A 21,642-nucleotide genomic window follows, 5' to 3' on the forward strand; every position below is an offset into this window, starting at 1 on the left:
TGCATCTCTCATACATTTTAAATGCTTCCAAATCATAACTTCTGGGGGCTTTTTTTATTACTTTTTTTTTCAATGAGTCTGGCAAAACCATATATTTACAATTTCACTACTGCTTATGACTGCTGTTGCTTTGGTGTATACAGAGCAAAGGTAGAGTAACAATTGTGTATATGGACCAGTAATATGTTCCTATGAAGAGGCAATGCAGTGAGATGTGTCAGTTAACTTGTAACATGCTTGGAACCATTAAAAACGTGGTTTCTAGAACATCTACGGAAATACAATTAAATGTTGAGAATTTTAATAGTGGTATTACAACAAAGGAGTTAAGTAGGTATTGCACCTTTCAAATAATCTGTATGCTACAGTACCTGGTAGAATTTGCAATTACCAAGCAGTTCTAATATGCCAAAAGTCTACAGCAGAGGCGAGGGTCCAAAACCTAGACTTAAGATTAACTAATGAAACCTGAAGAATTTTAAATATGTGCTGCGCTAAGTAACAGGCTGCTAGTGTGTTATCAAGAGAGATTTATTGTATGTGAGCCTTGCAGTGCACTTAGATAAAGTGGGTTTTTTTTAAGAAAGCAGGATAAAACTACGATTTACATAGTGATTTTCTCCCCTCCATCCCCTTCTTCCCCAGCTTCACAGCCCACTGAGATCACAATAGCAGGGCTGAAATTCACCAAAACTAGTAAGTTCCTACAAATGTTCAGGACCAAAAAAAGGGGTATGGGGGGAAAATCACCTCACTAAAACTCTTTGCAAGAAAAAGCTCGCAGCAGGACCTGAGACAGTCACCAGCAGACCCACAGACCCGCCAGCCATCACTAAGTTACTCTTGAAGCATGTATTTTACTAGTTTACTAGAAGCAGAGCTCAGGACTTTCTAAGGCTAAGTTTTACCACACATGCTGTTATTATTTTAAATCTGGTCTTCAGTCATCAAATTCCCTCACTTTTAAAATTCTTCAGTCTTCCAAAGGGATACTCATTTCCCAAGCCCTGTGGCCACTTGATGATACCTCTGAGCCCTGTCAAGAAGGACAGGAGTATGGAAATGGGCAGGAGAAACTAGTGGGTTAAAGTTAGGAAAAACATGGGAGATAGGAGGAGAAACGTACTAAGGAGGAAAAGCTGAGCTATAGGAAGGGAAGGTATTGAACATAATGTTCTGGAGAGGTGAAGGAAGTGAAAGCAGATGCTAAAGAAAGCTCAGCTGCACATCACAGGGAAGAGAAGAACCGTGAAGCTGGAAAGGGATAGGTGGGATAAAGTTTAAATTAGATACTTTGGTTTTGAGATGTTTCCAAGGAAATGTGAGTAAAGATGCACAGATGCTGACCACATCAGGTGCAAGTGCCACACAGAAAACTAATAAATAATGTTTAGATGGACAAAACCAAATATGAATTACAAACTTTGTGACATTATTTCTAATAAACCACATGTAATCAGGCAGGGAAGGGTAAAAGTAAGACAAGTTTCCTTACCTTCACTTTCCCTTTGACAAAACTAACAATATCTTCTTTATTGTCAAACACAGACAAAGTATGGAGCAAGTTTTGTTCCAGCCACTCCCAGTGCTGGTTTATCTCCTCTGCAGTGGCACCTAGAAAAGCAAAAAGTAGTGTATTTAAACTCATACTACAAAAATAAAATTGAAAAGAAGAAAGAAAGTAGTAAAATGCACTATTTCATAAATTTATTATGGAAAACTGAACTTTCAACCTCAAAATTCTTGGTAGCAAACAGGTCAAAAAGGTCTCATTCGTAGCAGTATAGTTAGAGAAAAACAAAAATCTCATTGTTTTAGAGAATTAGTTTTAGTGCTTTTAGTTTTATCTTCTCAGATGCTTTCAGCCACCAAATGCTGCATTAAAAGTCAAAGCAGAAAAAACAGCAAAACTTCATCCCGAGCTGCTAGATTATTTTGACATGACATTCCCTAACCAGCCTCTGGAAACCTTTGATCTACATCCTGCTCTCTAAAGTTTCTGATCTTCCTTTTTCCCTCCCTCAGTATGCACATGCATACACACACCACCCCCACATCCATGCACACCCTTTGAGAGGAATACACATGGTCATAATTTACATCCTATTTGAAAAGCTCTCTGTAACAATTAAACTACCTAAAAATAAAAAGAGTTTGGTTCAGCTACACCTAAAAGGTCTACAACAGCACACTTCTGCAGTTTGGGGAAGAAACACAGTGAACAGAAAATCTTTACAAATACAGATTTTCAAATCTCTAAGGCTTCCTTCTCTAAGGATTTACTTGAGGGTTTTGCTGTTATTGTTTTAAATGTAATGTGTTCATAATAACTCCAGAAATAATATTTCAGTCACCACCTATTTGCTTTGGCTCTTTCTGCTTGAAACTGAACTGTCGCTGCATCACAGATGACAAAAAAGTCAGAGCAAGAGAGACAACATACAGAGGATCAGGGGCAAATCTGGGCACTCCAGATCTTACTGGTCAGTCATCAAACATTACAGGTAAAAAAGTAAAGGCAGCAAAAGTTGCTTTTCCTAATGGCTTGCTAGCAGAAAAAAGGAGAGTGGTTGGATGCAAGAGACATACAAATCACAGATTAACATAATAATAAAATGAATCTCAAATAGAAGACCCATTATCTCAAGATTTGATTTGTGTGTACTTTAGAGATGCATCATGTTGCCTCACAACAAAAAAAAAGATAAATTTAGCTAAGGATTTTCCACTTTCCTCTCCTCTGTTTTCCATGCAGAATGCCAACTGGCAGGGAAACTTTCCAAGATTTAACTTCTTTGACAGGAAGTTCTTGTGATGGAACTTCATAAATATCATTAATCAAGGTTAAATAAAAAAAAAAATCATGAAAGAAGAGACACTTAAATGCCCTCTAGGTAAAGAAAACAAAATATATCAATGGTTAAGAACAACAGAAATGCAGTCATTTTATAATGAAATGGATGTGCAAAGCAAATACTAAATTGAACTTTTATTTCTGAGCTACCCAAAAGATACCAACTGTATGGGAGAGCTGGTGGACTGCCTCTTGTGAAATAAGCTGTGAGCAAGATGCCTTTCACAGCAGCACGTGCACTGCTTGGACTGCTCTGAGCCTGGGCTCTGGCACTGGCTATCTCCCACAGGGGCTACTTCAATCTCTCCTGCGCTTGCTTTAGGTATCTTCAGGGATTCTGCTCAAATACTGAAAGATCTCTTTGCCCCTTTCATTTGGTCAAGCTAACTCCTCAGCTTTTCAGGTCCCTTCTTTATTTCTCATTTTCATTTCATGGCTTAAAGTCATGCTGTGATTTGACCCAAGCATTGCCAATCTCTTCATTATTTCTCTTCCTGTGCTGATGCTCTGCACAGCATTTTATTCCAACTTTCACCCACCTTCTTCACATGCCTGTGCCAACTGTATATTTAGTCTAACCACAGCCTCACTCCTCATAATCTCTTTTTTAAACCCACTTCTCACCAATCCCTTTGTTCTCCCTCTCCCAAAAGCTACCTCACTTGACTGGAACTTGGGTTTCTGCTTTGCCCACAAGCCTTCTGAAAGGAAAATCATAAGTGGCTCTACACTAGGGCTGAGGTTAGCCTTTTTTTTTATACCCTGTACTGGTATAATATAACATGATTAACCATCTGGATTAAAACAGCTCTGCCAGAACAGCCATGCTGGGCAGACTTCCTAGCAGCCCTTGGAGATTTGCAGAAGTCAGTAATACAGATCTGACCCTTATGCGTATATTATAATTTCAGCCTACAGCTCTTGGAACAGAGGACTGCCAACATACAATTAAAAAATGACATTTTAATTAACTGCCTAATGACATGATGGTCATCCCTAACAAAGTTACACCAGGAGACTGGATGGAGCTCCTGGAGCCTCTCCTTGTCCTTGCTATACAACAGGAACCTTAATTTGACTCATTGCTCCTCCCAAATCCAGTAACAAAACTCTTAATGTTGTGTTTGTGCGAAGCACCTTGCTCAGACAGGACAGAGCTTGGCGAGCAGTGACAGCCCCTTCTGAGTGGGGAAAATTCTCCAGCTTTCTAAGAAAAGGGTCGGGTGATGCTGTTCCTCTGACTCCTGTTGCCAGCATCAGCTCTCCCCTGAACACTCACATCAGGGTTGCACAGCAGCGATATTATTCAGAAACAATTTCTGCTACCATGGTTCTTCATTTCTGTGCAGCTCTGGCAAGCATGTATGTCCTACCCACACAGCATACAAAACAGAGCCCTCTACTTTCCGCTCTGTTACTATAAATCTCATTTTCTCTGGGCCGACCATCCATTCAGAAGAGACAAAAAGAATTTTAGGAAACAGTAATAAAGTAAGTTTATCTTAGCAAAATCCTTAACCATCCCAACCAGGCAAGTTTTTGATTTGTAGTTCCTTTAACATAAAAAACCCCACAAGGTGTGGGCAGTAAGAGTGTGGATAGGGCAAGGATCAGCCCCATAAAGGAATATTACATATATTCAAATGATGGCAGGACACTGAGCTTACTTTTCTAGTGAAAAGCTACCTGGCTTCATCAGAGAACTGTAACAGCATGAAGCTCTTAAATTTCTCCATAAGATGGCATTATTTAAATATAAAAAGGAAGGGGGTAGTGATATAAAGCATAGAGCAATTCAAAAATGAAAACCTAGCCACAACAAAAATAGCACAAATAGACTTTACGCAAGCTTCTTCACACACATCTGACACAGGGAAAAATTCCCACTATTAATGGGGAACACGAAGAGGGATCTCTGTTGAACCAAGGAATGAATGAGTTTGTACAGAGTGGGGGGGGGGGGGGGGGAATACATAGATTTCTCCTTCCATTTAAAGGACTACTATGTCAAGCACCTTCAACAATTTGTCAACACTTACATTAGCTAACTATTTCACAGCTTGAGCTGTGTAAGAAAGAACAGAATAGAAAATTTAGAATAGAATTGAAAATTTAGAATAGAATAGAATAGAATAGAATAGAATAGAATAGAATAGAATAGAATAGAATAGAATAGAATAGAATCTACAAGGATTATCTAGTTCAACTGCCTGACCACTTCAGAGCTGACCAAAAGGTACAGCATGTTGTTAAGGGCATTGTCCAAATGCCTCTTAAACACTGACAGGCTTAGGGCATCAATCACTTCTCTAGGAAGCCTGTTCTAGGGTTTGACCACCCTCTCAGTAAAGAAATGCTTCTTTATGTCCAGTCTAAACCTCCCCTGGCACAGCTTTGAAACACTCCCAAAGGAAAACCTGCTGTAAATTTCAATGCTAGGATTTTATAGATTGGAGCAGAAGGGATGAGAACAGCCCTGCAGACTGTCCAAGCAGGAACAGGATGAATGGAACAAGTCCATTCAGATGGCTTTTACTATGCCACGACAAGGTTGCTGCAATTCACATTGATATCACTTTCCTGAAGCCGAGTTTGACCTTCAGGGGTTGCAGAAACACTGCAAAATGGATTTGTGCACAACAGACCAGGCACTTAGACATTCTCCCCTGACAACTTTACCTCCTAAATCATGTACCATCTTCCAAATGTTCCAGTTATATTCCATTATAACCAAGTGTAGTAAGACATTCCACAGTAAGCAAGCGAAAGACTGGACTGGTGAAAGCCTACACTAAGTAGCTTCTTGCTGTAAGGAACTATTACTACTGTAGGAAAAGATATGCATAGGAACAGAACCACACTACTTTGCGAGACAGAAAATCAGTGCAAAACACCCTCAGCTAAACAAGCTTTCTATAGACACTTAATGTTCCTAGTTAACACTTTTTCATAATTCCTATATGGGATTTTAACCAGACATTAATTTGGTTGTTAAGATATAGGCAATAGCTTTACACACACACACAACTAGCTGGGGTTACCTTGAGCTTCTTGGACATGCAGACACTGACCATGCTCAGAATCAGTTTGGGGGTTTTCGTCTGTGACTCACCAATAGCTATGGCCCAGTAAACTTCTGATCCGTTCAATAACTCACCACATGCAATGGCAGAGTAAACCTGTGAGCCTGGAACTTGGAGTAAAATTCGAAACGGAGCAACACGTGCATTAGAGTCTAACACAGCATCCAGGGCACCAACCAAGCGACCTGAAAAGAAAAAGCGAGGGAAAAGAGATTTAGTGCCAACTTTCATCCCTGTAGCCTGCAAGTCTTTTCACATCTAAAGGCATAAAATTAAAATACAGAACGTAATGATAACAATTCTTCCCCTATTTTATGCTGTGATTTACAGACGTTCAAAATGTGAAAGGCAAACCAGATTAGAAGATCAAAAGCATATCGAGTTCTTTGCATTTCTGGTTTTGCCTCATATATATGTATATAACCACAGAATTTAAGTGGAAAGACCTGAGGGCACCTTAAGAAGTTACTGTTTCAGCCCCACTCTGAAACTGGATAAATACACCTATGCCATAAGTGGTGTTTGTCTAACCTGTTCTTCAAAGCCTCCCACAACCAAGATGCAACAACTTCCCCTGCTAGCCTCTGCCACTATTTTCATTAAGTATTCTCACAGCAAAAATAAACTCAAACAAACAAGCCAACCACCACAATCTTAAACTTTCTTGCTGGAAATTAATCCTCCTTCCCAGAAAACGAAGAGTAATTGGCCACAGGCATTTCCGATGCTAATATTTGACATACAGACAAAATATCACCATAGTTGCCCACCCTTTAATGATTTCTCTATTTTCTAAAGAAACTCCAGTTGCCTCATCTTGTCCTTATGGGTCATACTTTTCAAACAGCTCATTGTTCTTGAGTTTAAACGGGAATCTCACCAGCTTATCTTTAAGTGTGACACTCCAAACTGAGCATGATGCTCACTACCAGTAAGGTCTCCAGCCATAAGAAGGATGGAAAATCACCTCCTGTACATTGTGTACACACCAATGTATGCAAGAGAGCTTGCAGCAGTAATCCACTGTAAATTGGCACTTGGCATAAACACAGGTAAACTCATTTGGAGAGTTGGAGCAACTGCTGCCCCCGCAAAAGACTTTCCAGCCTGGAGGCCAGCTGGAGTTGCTGGCCTTCCCCGTTAATCTCCCCCCAGCATGCAGCACCATACTATGCATAAAAAAGTTATTAAAATGCCATGACTTGCAAACTGCCATATTAAAGTAACTCAGAATTGGGTTATGTCACCTACAAACAGCCATTCAGAAGCAGCTTATATTCAATTTGTTTAAGCCACAAGAATATCTAGGAAGTTTTCTGCAATACTACATTTTCCTTTTACACATCTTATTTCTTAGACCTAAATGCTGTATTTACAGTTGTATTTTTGTTCCTTCACCATTTATCCAACACAGAAGGAACTATTCTCAGCCTCCAAAAATTCTGCCTCCCCTTGGCACCATGTTCAGTTTTTATGATTGCTTTCTCCAGACCATCACCTAAGTGATTAATGGAAACAATAAAATGAAACCTACAAAGTCCTCATCTGAAACGCCTTCTCACTTGGACAACAAACCATGGCTAATTAATTTGAGTATGGCATAACAAAGCAGCAGTGTAATCACTTTCTGTCTAGGAGGTGTAAGAAGCTCACATGGAATAGCATCAAAAACCTTCCAAGAGTGAAGACAATTACATCAAGTACTTCCTCCTTGCATTCACACACACCACTGACGATGCTTTCAAAGCCAACAAAAGTTGGACACAATATGTTTTAAAACTGTACGGTGAGATATTATTCAATACTAGTTTGCTTCTCAGCTAAATACATGTCCGGATACTACACCCATCTATCTAAAATGGAGACTCGGAGACCAATAATACAATTAATATCAGAAAATGCTAAATGCTCTCCTGTAACTGCAAGAAAAAGACACAAAAATTCATTCAAGTATAAAAGTTAGCAAATTATCTGTGCTCACAGAAAACTGAGCACCAACTTCAATGTGCAGTCTTCAAAACAGCTGGATTAAAGCCAGTAAGATAGCATCAAATGATGCAGAGAACAAAAATAGGGTTTAACTTTCCAATTTCAAAAGACTTGAGACACTACAAGAAAAATAAGAAGAAACTTATGAAGTTCTGTGCATGTTTTCTCCTGATTACAGACCGAGGAGAAAGATTGCTTTTCATTTCACTAAAGTCATGGAAAAAAGTCAACAGTGAGTGCTACCAAAATCCCAATGAAATACTTAATGAACATCTGTGAAACATTTTTTCAAAAATAATTAAAATATGCATGAAAACAGAAAAGTAGCTGCAAAATTTTGGTTTTACTTCTTAGCCTGTGCAAAATTAATTCCTTTTTCTGTTCCTGAATAACTGACCAGAAAAACCAATTCCTCTTCTCACTGTTTACTTCTGCTTACAATTTTCATTTTGCTTACCAACTATTAAAAAGTTTCCTGCTTCAACTGTGCGAAGAAAAAAATAATCTCCCTTATCTAAACTACCCATAGCTAAAATATAACTAAGGATGACAAGGAGGAGCCAGAACTAAGAATCGAAGAGAAGAAAAAAAAAGAGTGAGGTCTTCAGGATACCTGCCAGAACAAAGTCCAAGTGGGCTGGCCCCCATACAAGGGCTTCAAAAGGGCACAGCAACCTCACAACTAAATCGCTCCAAGCCAGTGCTGTGGCTGACAGGCGGTCCTATCCTGCCCCACCTCTGCCAGAAGGGTTTGTGGTGGGGTTGCTCCAGAAGGGACATAAGGACAGCAGAGGGAAAATAAAAGTACTGCTAAAGTCGAGCAAGCACCAAGTGTGGGTTCTGTGCCCATGTTTGGGTCTCGCCCTACCCTCTCGCAAGGCTATTCACCATCACTGCAGGCTGTGTAGCAGTCCCTCTATTTCTCTCTTTATTTTTCTCCTGCCAAACATGGAGCAGTAACCTTGTCTGGCAGGACCCCACAAGTGCAGTGTAGTGCCTGGATTTATGAAGTGGTTCAGCTGCACGTGAAATTGATGTTTAAGTGCCGAAAAATAAAGGAGAGACTGACAGAGCCAGAGGAGGGGAAAAGGGAATTAATATGTTTGCATTTGCAGAAGCATGAAAAGGATTCAACACTAATAAATACATGCAGGCCTAATATAATTTAGTTGAAACCGTAGTAGCATGAAAATTACTAAAATTAAGAGGAAGAATTTTTCCAGTGTGAGTTGCCTCATACTCATTTGGGGTAACTTTCAAATCATAACACTTGTGTTAGGCTTCTCACTGAAGCATTGAAAAGTAAACAACCTAAAAATTCCTGAACAAACAAGAAACTTTACACAGGTACACTGATTTTGAAACATGCTTTGAAAAACACCTGGCTTGTGAGCAAGAACCCTTCTAATAATATGTCCTAACAGCTTGTTCCGTGGAAGGGTCTCTTGTAAAATAGGGTCTGCTTGTAAAATAAAAGGGTATCTGGCTCTCGGGTACATATAAATTATACAAAGGGTCTCTGGCTCCCATGTTGATGCATTAGCATACCTTCAGTAAGGATACAGCAGATCTCTTTCATTTCACAGGCAGCAGTGAAACCAGTTATACTACAGGACAGTCCAAAATTAAAAGAAAACAGAAGCAGATGGGGAAAAGAGAGAACTGCTACACTGGTTTCCTTCCCACAATTCCTGCTTTTTTTTTTTTTTTTCTTTTTACTCTATACGGGACAAGATTTTTGGAAGGAACTTAGAATTCAGAGTACTTTGTTCCCTTTAACAAGCCATTCCACCAACTTCTTGTACGCTTCTTGACCTCTTGAGATGCAGAAGTATTTCAGGAAAGCAGTTAACTGTACAGTAACTGCACTAAGAAAAGCTGCAGACGTAAGTTTGCAAAGCCTTCTGCTAAAGACTGCTGACAGAACATCACAGGTTCCTCAAAAGGTACAAGTTTCTTCATGCAGAAAGAATATTCCCAGGCTAAAATTCATATGCAAGTTTCAGGTGTAATGAATACTTCTGACAAATATGGAGGAGAGGACAGAAGAAGTGGAAAAAGACACACTTGACCAAAATTATATGCCTCTCCTCAATCTGATCACTTTAGCTGTAAACTGGATTTCAAGTAGAGGGAACATCTATCTGTATTTTTTCAGAAGTAAGTCTATAAAACAAATCTAGAAAACTTGCTACAAATCCCACACTTTACTTGGCAGTTTTTATTTCACTGAAACATCTACTTTTGTGCATATTTTATTGCTTCAATACTGGAAATTGGAATACCTCCAAGTAAGACAAGACTGTTGTAATTCTAATTTCAGATCCATTTTTAACAAATGTACGTGCATATTGCAGACACAATACTGAAAATAAACTGAAGTATAAAAATTAGCAAGAAACCATTTCAAATTCTGCAACAAGTTAGGAGTGTCTCCCCTTTAGAGGTCAATCTGTAACCAAAGAGGATGCAAACAGGACATCATGTACAATGAACTTGTTGAGCATTTCTTCACAGAAAAAAAAGAAGTCAAAGATATGCTATAATGATCAGGTTCTCCAATGAACTATCACAAGTGCACCACTCTTCATCTTTAAAGATATGGTTCCTTATACCCTCACAAAAAGATAAAAGATCCCATTACAAGTTACACTATGTCATGTTCATAACTAATCTAGAAAAAGGAACATGTTTACAGCAAGTTAATCTAACACCAACTTCTACTAAACATACCGTACCTTTCAAACTAAAGAATGCAGGCTCCTTTCCCGGATTGGTGTTGATTATCCATGTGATATTTCAAATATTCTTTCATAGTTCTGAGACACTGGGCAGAGAGTGATTAAAGCTAAACTCAAACTAAAAAATAGAACTGAAAAACTATCTATTATTTCTCTCTTTTAGGCAATACTCAAGAGACAGCCCAAGGCACTAACAATTATGCTGGCTCAAGAGCACATGAATTAAGGCACCCTCTACATAGAGCAAGATGATTTCTGCTTACCTCCATCATATTTTAAAGGCCTTAAAGGGAAATTTTTCAGAACTACTCAAATGCCTTCCCATAAATGGAGTGGTCACTTCAGCACCTAAGCTGTGCTGAGAGGCAGAGGGCCTTGGACTGATCATTTAGGAGTCTGGGACCAATAAATTAATAAAAACCTCAAAAAAACCCCCCAAAACCTAAAAAAGCAAAAGGCCAAAGCTACTATTGCTTTTTTTTTTTTTAGGAAAAAAAAAAAAAGGAGACTAAGTGATAAGGAAGACTGCAGTACCACAATACTAAGCAACATTACTCCTGCAGTTTTACTTTGTTTTAAATAAGACATCTGGTCACTACATCCAGGATCTTTTGTTTAACAGAAACTCATAAATTCATTACAAAGCAAGGAGTGAAGGTCAGTGTAGTTCAAAGAAGCAATAACATGCGGTATCTGCAATTAGTTGGTCAGAAATTCTGATGGCACTTTTAAAACCTGGGGAGCAGCAGGCCAGTTGTGCACAAGGAGGCACCTCATCTCATCCACGTGCCACAGCCCTGAACCTCCCAAATCAAACACACCCCCTTTCTTGTCACACAGAAGACGGTCCAACCTGTGTCTCCAGCATCCTGGGGAACAGCTTTAGCCACTGTACAAGCAAACTGACCACTGTAGAAGCTTGACGCAGAGAGCAAACTGTCCTTGCACTTCTCCTTGGCCCACTTGGAAAAATAAAAAATACTTTAGTTTCCATGGCACCTGAGACCAGCACAGCCGGACAGATGTGCAACAAGGCCTGCCTAAAGAATATCTGCCAAATTCAGCCCTTCTGAGAAAACAGGCAGAGGACCACCACAGTACCTAGACCCAAACCAGTTTGCCAAGATGCTCAGCTCCTCCAAAGCTGAGGCTGCTTTTGGCCACAGGCACCTAGCGTTCCCAAAGTCAGGGAAGTGGTGGCACTGTGAGGTCTCTAGGGACTGCAGGCACTGCTTGGTGGCTGTTCTGCAGGGCTGTGCAGAAGAGCAGCTGGTGGCTAGGCTCACCGTATCATGCCAAAGCCCCGTTTTAAATAGTTATGCCCTTTTTTCAATCAGACTAGGTTATTTTTCTAAGACAAAACCACCAAACTGATTCGGGATTTGTGATTACAGCCATAGTCCAGCATCTTGCCAGGGTCTCACTCCAGTACAAAGCCACAAAGTATAAAGCATGCCTCTGAATTCATTCTTAGGAGGTCACTACGGCTTTTCACTGCTGCTCGCTACCTCTGCTCCTCCATCAGAAAGCTGGAGGCTGAAAGAAAAACAAGCCCAGGAAGCAAAACCAGCAGTCTGACAAAACCAATACTTTGCCGGAAAGGAGAAAGCTCTTCCTGGGAAGTGGAAGGAGCTAACAGTACAGGGTGCTTCCCAGCGGATGCAGCTTCACAAGGAGAGTTAATAGCTGCAAGAGGCACTCTATCTAAGCTGTTCAAGCATGCAAATTGGGAGAAAAGAGCAAATCAAACAATCCAGATGATCATAAAAATAAAGTTGGGGTTTTTCTAGGACAGTGAAATTGAACTAACAGCTTCAATAAAGCAGAATTAATCTCAACTCTTTGAGGCTGTGAAGCACTCCATACCCTGAATCCTAATTATCTTCATATAGTTTCCTGTATCTAACAATGATTTGCAAACAATTACAGTTTCACAATAGCCATGGTGGGCAGCAATTAGCCACGCTAGAGGAGGCAAGCAAACTGGCTGAATGAGCAGCCCACCACCAGGCAGCAGAACACATGGAGGGACATGTCAACGTCCCCGTGCCCTGCCCACCCCCCATCCCTGTGCTCCAGCTGGAGCAGAAAGGTGGTTTTCACACCAACTGGAATAAGCTCAGCCTGCCAAAAGGGCGCTCCCGGGATGGCACCAAATAGCAGGCGTTTCTCGCCTGGCTCTGCAAGGCATCTCAGAAGCTCTCCCTAAGGAGCAGTGTCCTTGCTGAGAGAGGGATGGGGGGTGGGGGGGTGGGTGTTGTGAAGCTGGCTCCCACCAGGTCTCAACCACCCCACCACAACACAGGAGACCTAACTGGTGATCACAGCCTTGTGGCTGGCCCGAGGCAAGACACAGAACTGAGATACATTGAGGACCACCACTGTCTTCATCCTCACCTCTTGCAGCCCAGCCAGAGACCGCTGCGCATCCCACAAGCACTGGGCATTATAGGCTAGGATAGAGGCTTTTGAACCACACCAAGGTAGGATACAGCCCAGGACAGTGGGCATGAAGCTAGTGCTGGCCAGTGGTGGTCCCCAGCATAAATGTTTGGGGATGTCTCTAGGTCTTTCATACCATCTTGATTCGATATCTCTAAAAGTTCAAAACTTTAACAGGTTGTTACTTTGATTCAAGCCTCCTTAAAATCCATGTTTTTGCTGGATAAGAACACCATCAGTTATGTAAGGCCACTAACAACAGTGGCTTAACATCTCAGCTTTTTACCAGCCACACTGTCTTCGCTGAATTCTGCAAACTTATATAAACAGGTTCAGATCCAATACAGCACCCATGAGAGAATATTTCTTATTAGGCTTCCCCCACCAAAAAAAAAAACGAAGAACTTATTTGGGCAAGTACGTAAAAAAAAGGATGAAAGAGGACTCCTACATGGCTTTAGGAAGGCTGTGTTTCCTCTGTAATGATAAGGACTCACCACACTGAAGATAAGCACAGACAATGTTACATTTCAGCATAAAAACCTAACGCTCCAAGCACTTATTCACCCAGAAAAATATCAACATTCAAGCCCTTATATTACGTCCAACATGGGCTTTGGCAGATCAAACCCTGCCACTAGGGTAAATTGGTTTCTGTTGGGGTGTTTGGGTCTTTTTTCGATCTAGCATGTAGAAACAAATTGAAATAAATTGTTTAATCATTATTCCCCAGTCCCAGTGCTCCAGGGAGACTGTACGTGAGAAACAAGGGGAGTTTAGCCATTTCACTGCAGAGGTGGGTGTCTCGTGGTCCCTGTGACTCCCATACCCCTGGGTGTGACACTGAGATCTTGCTCTGGCAGCAGACCACCACATGGGGAGGGAAAGACCACACCAGGTAAAGAGCAGTGAGCCGAACAGTGCACCTGCTCTCCCAGGATGGTGGAAGCGGCACTGCAGCCCTGGGGCACTGGTAATTTCCCCTTGCCCCTGCTTCCTTGTGAGTCGTTTCCCCAGGCGAGCACGCTACCTCGGTAGGGTTCTCACAGCTGCTTATCTCAGTCCTCTGCCATCAGTCCAGGTCAGGCCAAGACTATTTTTATAGCCCCGAGAAGGCCGCAGAGCCAAATGCTTTGATTCTCACGTTACAAGTGCAAATATCTGAAATTGTTTTCCACCTGAAAACAGACAAGAAGGTGGAACATAGGCTGCTGCTGCAGTCCTGTATATTACCCAGACACGGGACACTACTTGGGGCAATATAAAAAAGTCTCTCATTTTTGGTGGCTTCTGTAAATAACACCGAAGGGACTGATCTAGCATTACTTAAACTCTGCCACCACAGACACGCTCAATTATTTCATAATAAGTTTTTTCCTATGAGGGTGGTGAGACACTGGCACAGGTTGCCCAGAGAGGTTGTGGATACCCCCTTCATGGCAGTGTTCAAGGTCAGGCTGGATGGGGCTTTGAGCAACCTGGTCTAGTGAAAATGTCCCTTCCCATGACAGCGGGCATTGGACTAGATGATCTTTGGAAGGTCCCTTCCAACCCAAACAATTCTGATTTTCCTTTTTCTGTGCCATTTGGCCTCCACAACAGGGAAATAAAAAGTAATCGTAGCTGTTCAGTGGATTAGCTTTGCACAGGCAAAACTCTCAGGTCAGTCTCTGAAGCGGACACAACCCAGCCACTGCCTCTCCACTCACAGGCACATTCTCACCTTTAATATTAGTATTTAACACAACATTAGCATTTCAACACAAGAACCTGTGTCTTGCCTTACCCATATCGCCCTTGCCTTAGGAGCAGGAAAGTCACCCCTGAAAGGCAAACAGCGGGAGCCAGAGCAGCACACACAGTTCAGCAGGCTCAGGTATTGGGGTGCCTACTTTGCAGGAGGAGCCTGGCCCTCCCACTTCTACCCCTCCTTCCAGATCATGCCTCCAGGAGAAGCTACCTTCTTGGGAAAGAGCTTGTATTCTCCTTAAAAAATGTTACAGTAAAATAAGGAGTAAAAAAAAAAAAAACCAAAAAAAAAAACCGGGAAAAAAACCTGTCGATCTGAATTCCAGTTGTGGGCAAGGCTAGATAACATTTTGACGAGAGGCCAAGCTTTCAGTAAAGTATTTGGATTTTCCCCTCTCCTTGTGCAAGGCTTCAGAGAGAGTTTTTCATTAAGAAAACAAAATAATGAATACAGACAGTAAGCACTACTGATATCCTTTATTAACATCATTATTGTGACATCTTCCTCTTCTCAATCTGCCACATTTAAAATAAAAGTGGCTTTTTTTGTTTGGGTTTTTTTTTGTTTTTTTTAAGTAGAGCTCAGCTTGAGCCTTTATGTGTCAATAACTTGTTTTGGTATCTTGGACATACTTTGAGATGAAAAGGCAAGCATTTTTGAAGACTCTACTGGGACAGATCTTTTAATATGCTACTCATTTTGCCTTTCACCCCTCCAAAAGGTAAAAAAGTTTACAAGGATATTCATTTGCATTCTCTGCTAAAAATCCAAGTCTTCAGTATATTTTTGACCCCCTCCTGCTACAATGTAATGAACAGAAGCAATCTAGATGGATTCCCCATCTGAGTCATGGGAACCCTCAACCTCTGTGTCCCCTCACTGCCTTTCTCTGAAATAGATTCTATCATTACATTATTTACCTGGACCCTTGGGAGATGCACAGGGCTACTAAAAGATTATTTACTATGATTGCAGTACTGATGGATTGGAGAATATGAAAGAGCAGCAGAAGATCTTCTACTTTTTTCGTTTCCAGAAAAATTACACAGAGCTTATCAATAGCCATTTTTCTGTATGCATTAAAAAATTAAAATCCAGGCAAGGGGAAAATAAGGAGAGCTCTTAGGTAACTAGTCAGATCTCTATTCACAACCAAGAGGTGCTCTACAGATCAGTTTGAAAGCTATTGCCCTGCAAGAATTTTATTTAAAAGAAAAAAAAAATCCTAAGATGGGAGTTTACTACAATTGCTGGCATATAGCTCAAGGAAGTGTATTTATCATGCCAATCACATTTATTTTTATTAAAGGAATAATAAGGTTCAGATTCATATACAGAAGATGCTTCTTCTTGCCCATGTATTATCTTATATTTAAAGCTGTGAATTGTAAAGGTTTATATGAGCTGAAGGAGAAATCAATTTCTTTTCAAAATGTTCATCTTCTCTAAGTAGCAAACAATGTAAGACCACATCGGGCTTGAAAAGTGCCTTGAGCTGAAAATGGAGGCTGGAAGAATAGTAGGGGGAAATATCATAACTAAATTAAAACCACGAGTAAAACAGGAACAAAATGTAATCTTGTATTGATCTACTTCAAGGAAGAAGTTAAAGAAGCACTGTACCCCAAAAAAGAAAGACAAAAAGCTGCTTGAAATGAGTTCATTTTACAAGTTTTATTTAACCTTATTTATAACAGCAAGAATTCACAAGTATTTAGAAGAACCCTAAGTGGGTTTTTATATACTAAGAGTGTGCAATGTGAAGTACTGCATAAAGCAACTGCAAAGTTAGGTGCTTGGGAAGAGTGAAAAACTACTCTCAGTCCAATGCTCCTGATGAAACCATTCCCAACACATCCCAGAACAAGCAGTTTTGCTGTCAAAATGCACAAAACTGATCTAATCAAACAGGAAGGTGAATGAAGCTTTCAACATCCCCTACTAAAAATGAAAGTAGTGATTCACTTACAGGTTAAACCATCTTGCACTATTCTACTATAAGGGGTTTGACAGTATTTTTAACTACTGATGGCTTCTCAATCTCGCCATTAATATGTAACCTCAGAATCAAAGATATCAGCAAGTACCAAATCCAACCAACTTTGACCTGTTAATCATGGCTGTATCACAAGCCTTTTTGTAGGGACCTACAAAGAGGTCTCCAATTAGGCAAAGAAACCCCAGAACTAACAAAAATCACTGACCTAAATAATTTTCAAAATCTGTAACTTAAAATTATGTTTAAAATTAGTTATGTCCTTCCTCAGTCTGTGATCCAACAGAGCTCTCATGAAGAGAACCAGATAAAGCAGCAAGTTAAACATTTACATGAAAAGCATATCCTTCAGAAAGACAGAAATCAGAATGACACTGGTCAGGTAACAAAGAGTTAAACATGGCCTCCATCGTTTTTTGTACTGGTGCTGCTCACAAGTCCAGTGTGCATTTGGTAACTGCTCTAGGACGCAAATTAAGTAACAGTAGTAAATACAGTCTCTTTCTTACAAACATCTGCTCAGAGTCTGACTGAAACACAGTAATCAAAGAAAGAAACGTAGATGCAGAAGAAAAGCACTTTTGTGTGAGAGGTCTTCTCCAGTCCTCGCTTCAGGAATTAAATTCACATAAAATATACCCTCCAGCTGTGCTAATTTACTCTTACATAATGGATAAAATGCCCTGATAAGGAGGGAGAAGTGTCCTAGAAGAAAAAGGACATGCAAATATGAGAATGGGGCCATAAAACAGATGTCCTCACGTTGGTTCAAGCGCAAATACCATGTTGTATTAACATGCACAAGAGCAGCTAAGGCACTGCACCCTTCCACCCTGTTTAAAGCAAATGATGTCATGGGTGGTCCACTGCCCCGTCTACGCTCTTTACTTAAGAAATCTGTCTCCTGCGGGTTTTGTCCTGCTGATCCCACAGGGGTCTAACACAGCCTGAGGATAGGCAGCCTCCTCACCAGAGGAGCTAAGGGATACTTTTTTACCATGGCACTGGCTTTCACATACAGGATCTTCACATCTTTGAAACTTCTACCTTTCCATCAAACTCAACTGCAACTGGCCAGGGCTCAAGTTACTAGAGGGAAAAGAAAACAGATACAGATATCATTCTCACTTAAGTTTTGCTTCTACAGTAAAACAAACAAAATCTTCTAACTTATGGCTCTACAGCTTGGTAGATCATACTCTGAAATATGGCAGTGCTTAACGGCCCTTTGTATCTGTCAGTTTGGAAGAGGCACATACTAATAAAGTGTCTCTATAGTCACGTAAAGCAAGAACCAGGAGGTAAGTTTTACACCGAAAGCAAACAGTTACCAGCAAAGACCAAGTGTTTCGCAGAACGGGTCTCCATTTCGCTTGTCCCAAGTAGAAACTGTGAAAAAAAAAAAAGCTATCTGTCTAACTCCAGCTATGCTTAATGCTCCCCCACACTTGCTTTTTGGTTATAGGAGTCTAATTTCTAAGCACTTTTAATACAAACAGTTCCAAATGGTTGAAGAGACTGTCAGAATTTACAGTTCCCAGGGAAAACATTGCCTGAGACAGGAGCAGCTTTCCCTTGCCAGCCGAAAGAGATTTATGCAAGCCCGTGCACTGTAGATTCAGCAAAATGATTCACCTGAAACTTAACCAGAGAGAAAAGCAGCTTGTTTAGTTTAAGCCTGCAAATTTCTGACGCGGAAAGCTCAGGCACGAGGAGTTAATATTTGTGGATCTGAACCTCATGATTGTCCTGGACCTAAATCAAGCAGCTGCAAACAGCTATTTTTAACTCTGAAAATTAATCGACATCGTCCTTACAATCACAAAAGAGTGGCCTATGACTTCCATACAGGGGGCACGGAAAAATAGAAGGGTAAACTTTTGTTTAACTAGCTGGCAAAACTTCCATTACCCTTGCCAGGGCTAGCATTTCATTAGTAATACATTGATAACATGGGATCTACCAAGCCACAATTAAGTTTTGTGCTCTTTATGACCCCACAGCTAGGGCAAACCCTAATTTTTTTAAAAAATAAATAAATAAATGCAAAAAGCAGTATTATCAAGTGGCAAGGGTCAATGGTTCAGGAGCAAAAGGTTTTAATAAATCAATAACATACGTGACAATGTGACTTCTTAAACCACATAGAAAATATTGATTTTGAAAATACCTAAGCATACTTTCAAATATATGTCACCATTAAAAATTCTGCTTTTTAGAAGATACAAACCAGCCTCATCTGCTTTTAAGTAAGAATTACCCTGTTAAACTGTGTTATTTCTCCAAAGAAAAAAAGAAAAGAAAAAATGTGTGTTTGAATACAACTGTTGATGTCTTTTGAACCAAAAGTCTGGCTCAAATTCCTTACTCGCTTACTCTACAACGTCAAGGCAGCCTAACGCGATGCTCTCACTGGACTTAGACACAGATTTATACTGCTGCGAGGGTAGATCCTTGTTCTTCATATATACCCTTCACCACACCTACCTACAGTGCCACATGGCTACAATGTGCCTTATCTACACCCACATAAACCGTAGAATAATTAATGCAAAAATAAGTCAGAATCCACTTTTCCACAAGGCTGAATTAACGACCCCTTCCCCGTAATGTACGTACCGGCCACGAGTCAGAAATCCTACCCGGATTTATATAGCTCCCACTATATAAAGGAGGGGGGGGGGCTCAGCGCAGGTCGCGGCCGGTCTTGGGGGGGCACAGCCCCACGGGGGTGTCACCAGCAGCCCCCGCCGACCCCAAGGGGCCTCCGCCCGGTCTCCGCCGGGGCTACAGCCGGCGCTGGTCGGAGCGGGCTCCCTCCGACCCCCCTCCCCAGCCAACTCCGCCGGCCCCGGGCACCGGCGCGGCTCCTCCGCGCCGCGGCTGACGGTCCCCGAGTTTGCCCTTCGTCACGTTTAAGAAAGCCAGCGGGAGGGGAGAGAGGGGAAATAAAAATAAAAGTGGGTTTAGCGGCGCTCAAGGCTACAGAAGCACGAAGCTGCTCCCGAGGCAACTCGGGGGGGGGCCGAGGCCGCCCCCACGGCCGGGCCGGCGGCGGCCTCCGCACCGCCCGCGGCGGGGGAGCCGCGATGGCCCGGGACGGCGGCGCCCCCCGCCCGCTCCGCTCCGCGCTATCCCCGAGCCGTGCGGAGCCGAGCCGGCCCGGCGAGGGGCTCCGCCGCGGGCCGAACAAAGAGGCCGCTCCCGCCTCCCGCAGCCCACCCCACCGGCGGGTCCCGCCGGCGCGGCCAAGTTCCCGCGGGGCAGAGCGGAGGCAGCACTTCGGTGGGGAAGGGGGGGGGGGGGGGGGGTGGTGGTGTGTGTGTACCCGCCGCCCGGCCCGGCCCGGCCCGGTTCGGCGCCCCGCCGGGCCCCCCGCGCCACCAGGTACCAGTGAAGCGGCCGCCGCCGTCTCCGTGGCCCCGACGCCGCTGCAGGATGAAGTAGCCGCTGCTCTTCTGCGTGACCCACAGCTTGAGGGCGTTTTTCAGCAGCACCTCCTCGGGCTTCAGCCACATCTTTCCCCGGCTCGGAGTGCCTCTCTCTTCCTCTCTTTCCCCCTTCCTGCCCCCCGGGCTCGCCCGCCGCTCCGCACCGCTCCGCACCCCGGCGGCCCGGGTCACATCGCCCCCCGCGGGCTGCGCGGCGCTGAGCGGCGACAGCCCCGGCCCCGGCCCCGGCCCCGGCTCCCTCCGCGCGGGCCCGGCCGCCGGGGAGGGGCCGAAGGCGGAGCCCGGGTGCGGGCCGCCCTTCCCGCGGAGCCGGGGGCTTTGTGCGGCGGGGCCGCCGCCATCCGAGGAGCTCCGCGCCGCCGAGCACTTACGGCGTGGGGGGGGTGGTGCTCCCGATTCTCCCTCTCGGGGGTCCCGTGGCGGCCCGAGCCGCCCCCCACAGCACATTAGGGTTCCCACGGCACCCCCGGCTCCCGGCGTATCCCCCGCCACCGGCGTTGCATCCCGGCGTACCGCAGCCCGTGCCGGACCCGCTGCGCACCCGCCTTCTTGCCGCGGGTACCCCAGGTCTCCCCAGCCTGTGCAAGCGGACTCGGCACGTAGCCCCACGGGTACACACCCCCACCCGTGGGTCTGTGTCCCCCGGCCCCCGCCGCGGGGAACCGGCAGGGGGTGGCGGGAAGGAACGGGGGCCCTGGCTTCGGGGCGGGCGAGGGGGCGGCGAGCTCTGCTTTCCTGTTTTCTTCTGGATCCCGGCTTAAAGTGTGAGCCCGCGGCTGCTTACTTTGATGTTTGAATGCCAATGCTTCAAGGGAAAAGTCAGAATCATAATTTTACAGGTTTGTTGGGTTTTGGGGTTTTTTGTGGTTTTTTTTTTTTTTTTTGTTCTCATTTAAGAAATAATCAGGCACTGCTTGTGGTTGAGCTGTTGGTAGGATCGTTTGTGAAGCTGCACAGATGGTTACTGCCGCAGCACCTCCACACTGGTCATCCTCTGACACGGTATTTTATGTTTTTCTTTAACCCAGATTGCAATTAAAACATGACCACTGTACTTTCAGTCACTTTCCGCTTCCGATTAACAGCAAATATTAAATAACTTCTTTGTAACCACTGCAGTAGCAGGCTGCTAAACTTCACACACCCTTCGTTTGGATCAAAGACCCCAGTCACTGTGACTTAAATCATGGACTCATAATTTGGGCAAAGATATGTAGAGAATTTTGATGAGGGAAAAAGACCTGAGCTTCACTGTACCAAGCTCACTATTGTTACGTGAGTTGTGAACTTTCCAGTTCTTTTGAAAGGGACTGATGCTGCAGTGTGTTACTTAGC

At 43.1% G+C, this 21,642-nt stretch overlaps 1 protein-coding gene across 2 annotated transcripts in view; it reads right to left on the bottom strand.

The window, feature by feature from the left end:
* The window catches only part of TBC1D8 (TBC1 domain family member 8), a 50,019-nt gene extending 29,518 nt beyond the window's left edge, over positions 1-20,501 (bottom strand). Inside the window, exons 1-3 of one of the 2 annotated variants that reach the window (XM_074908854.1) lie at positions 20,247-20,501; positions 5,967-6,122; positions 1,496-1,614 (exon numbers count right to left, since the gene is read on the bottom strand). In XM_074908854.1, coding sequence (XP_074764955.1) covers positions 1,496-1,614; positions 5,967-6,122; positions 20,247-20,373 — 402 coding nt within the window. In that variant the 5' untranslated portion in view covers positions 20,374-20,501. The remainder of the gene's footprint in view (positions 1-1,495; positions 1,615-5,966; positions 6,123-20,246) is intronic. The other variant, XM_074908864.1, reaches the window with a different exon arrangement.
* Positions 20,502-21,642: the final 1,141 nt, after the last annotated feature.

The sequence above is a fragment of the Athene noctua genome, chromosome 1, assembly GCF_965140245.1.
Source record: "Athene noctua chromosome 1, bAthNoc1.hap1.1, whole genome shotgun sequence".
Lineage (NCBI taxonomy): Eukaryota > Metazoa > Chordata > Aves > Strigiformes > Strigidae > Athene > Athene noctua.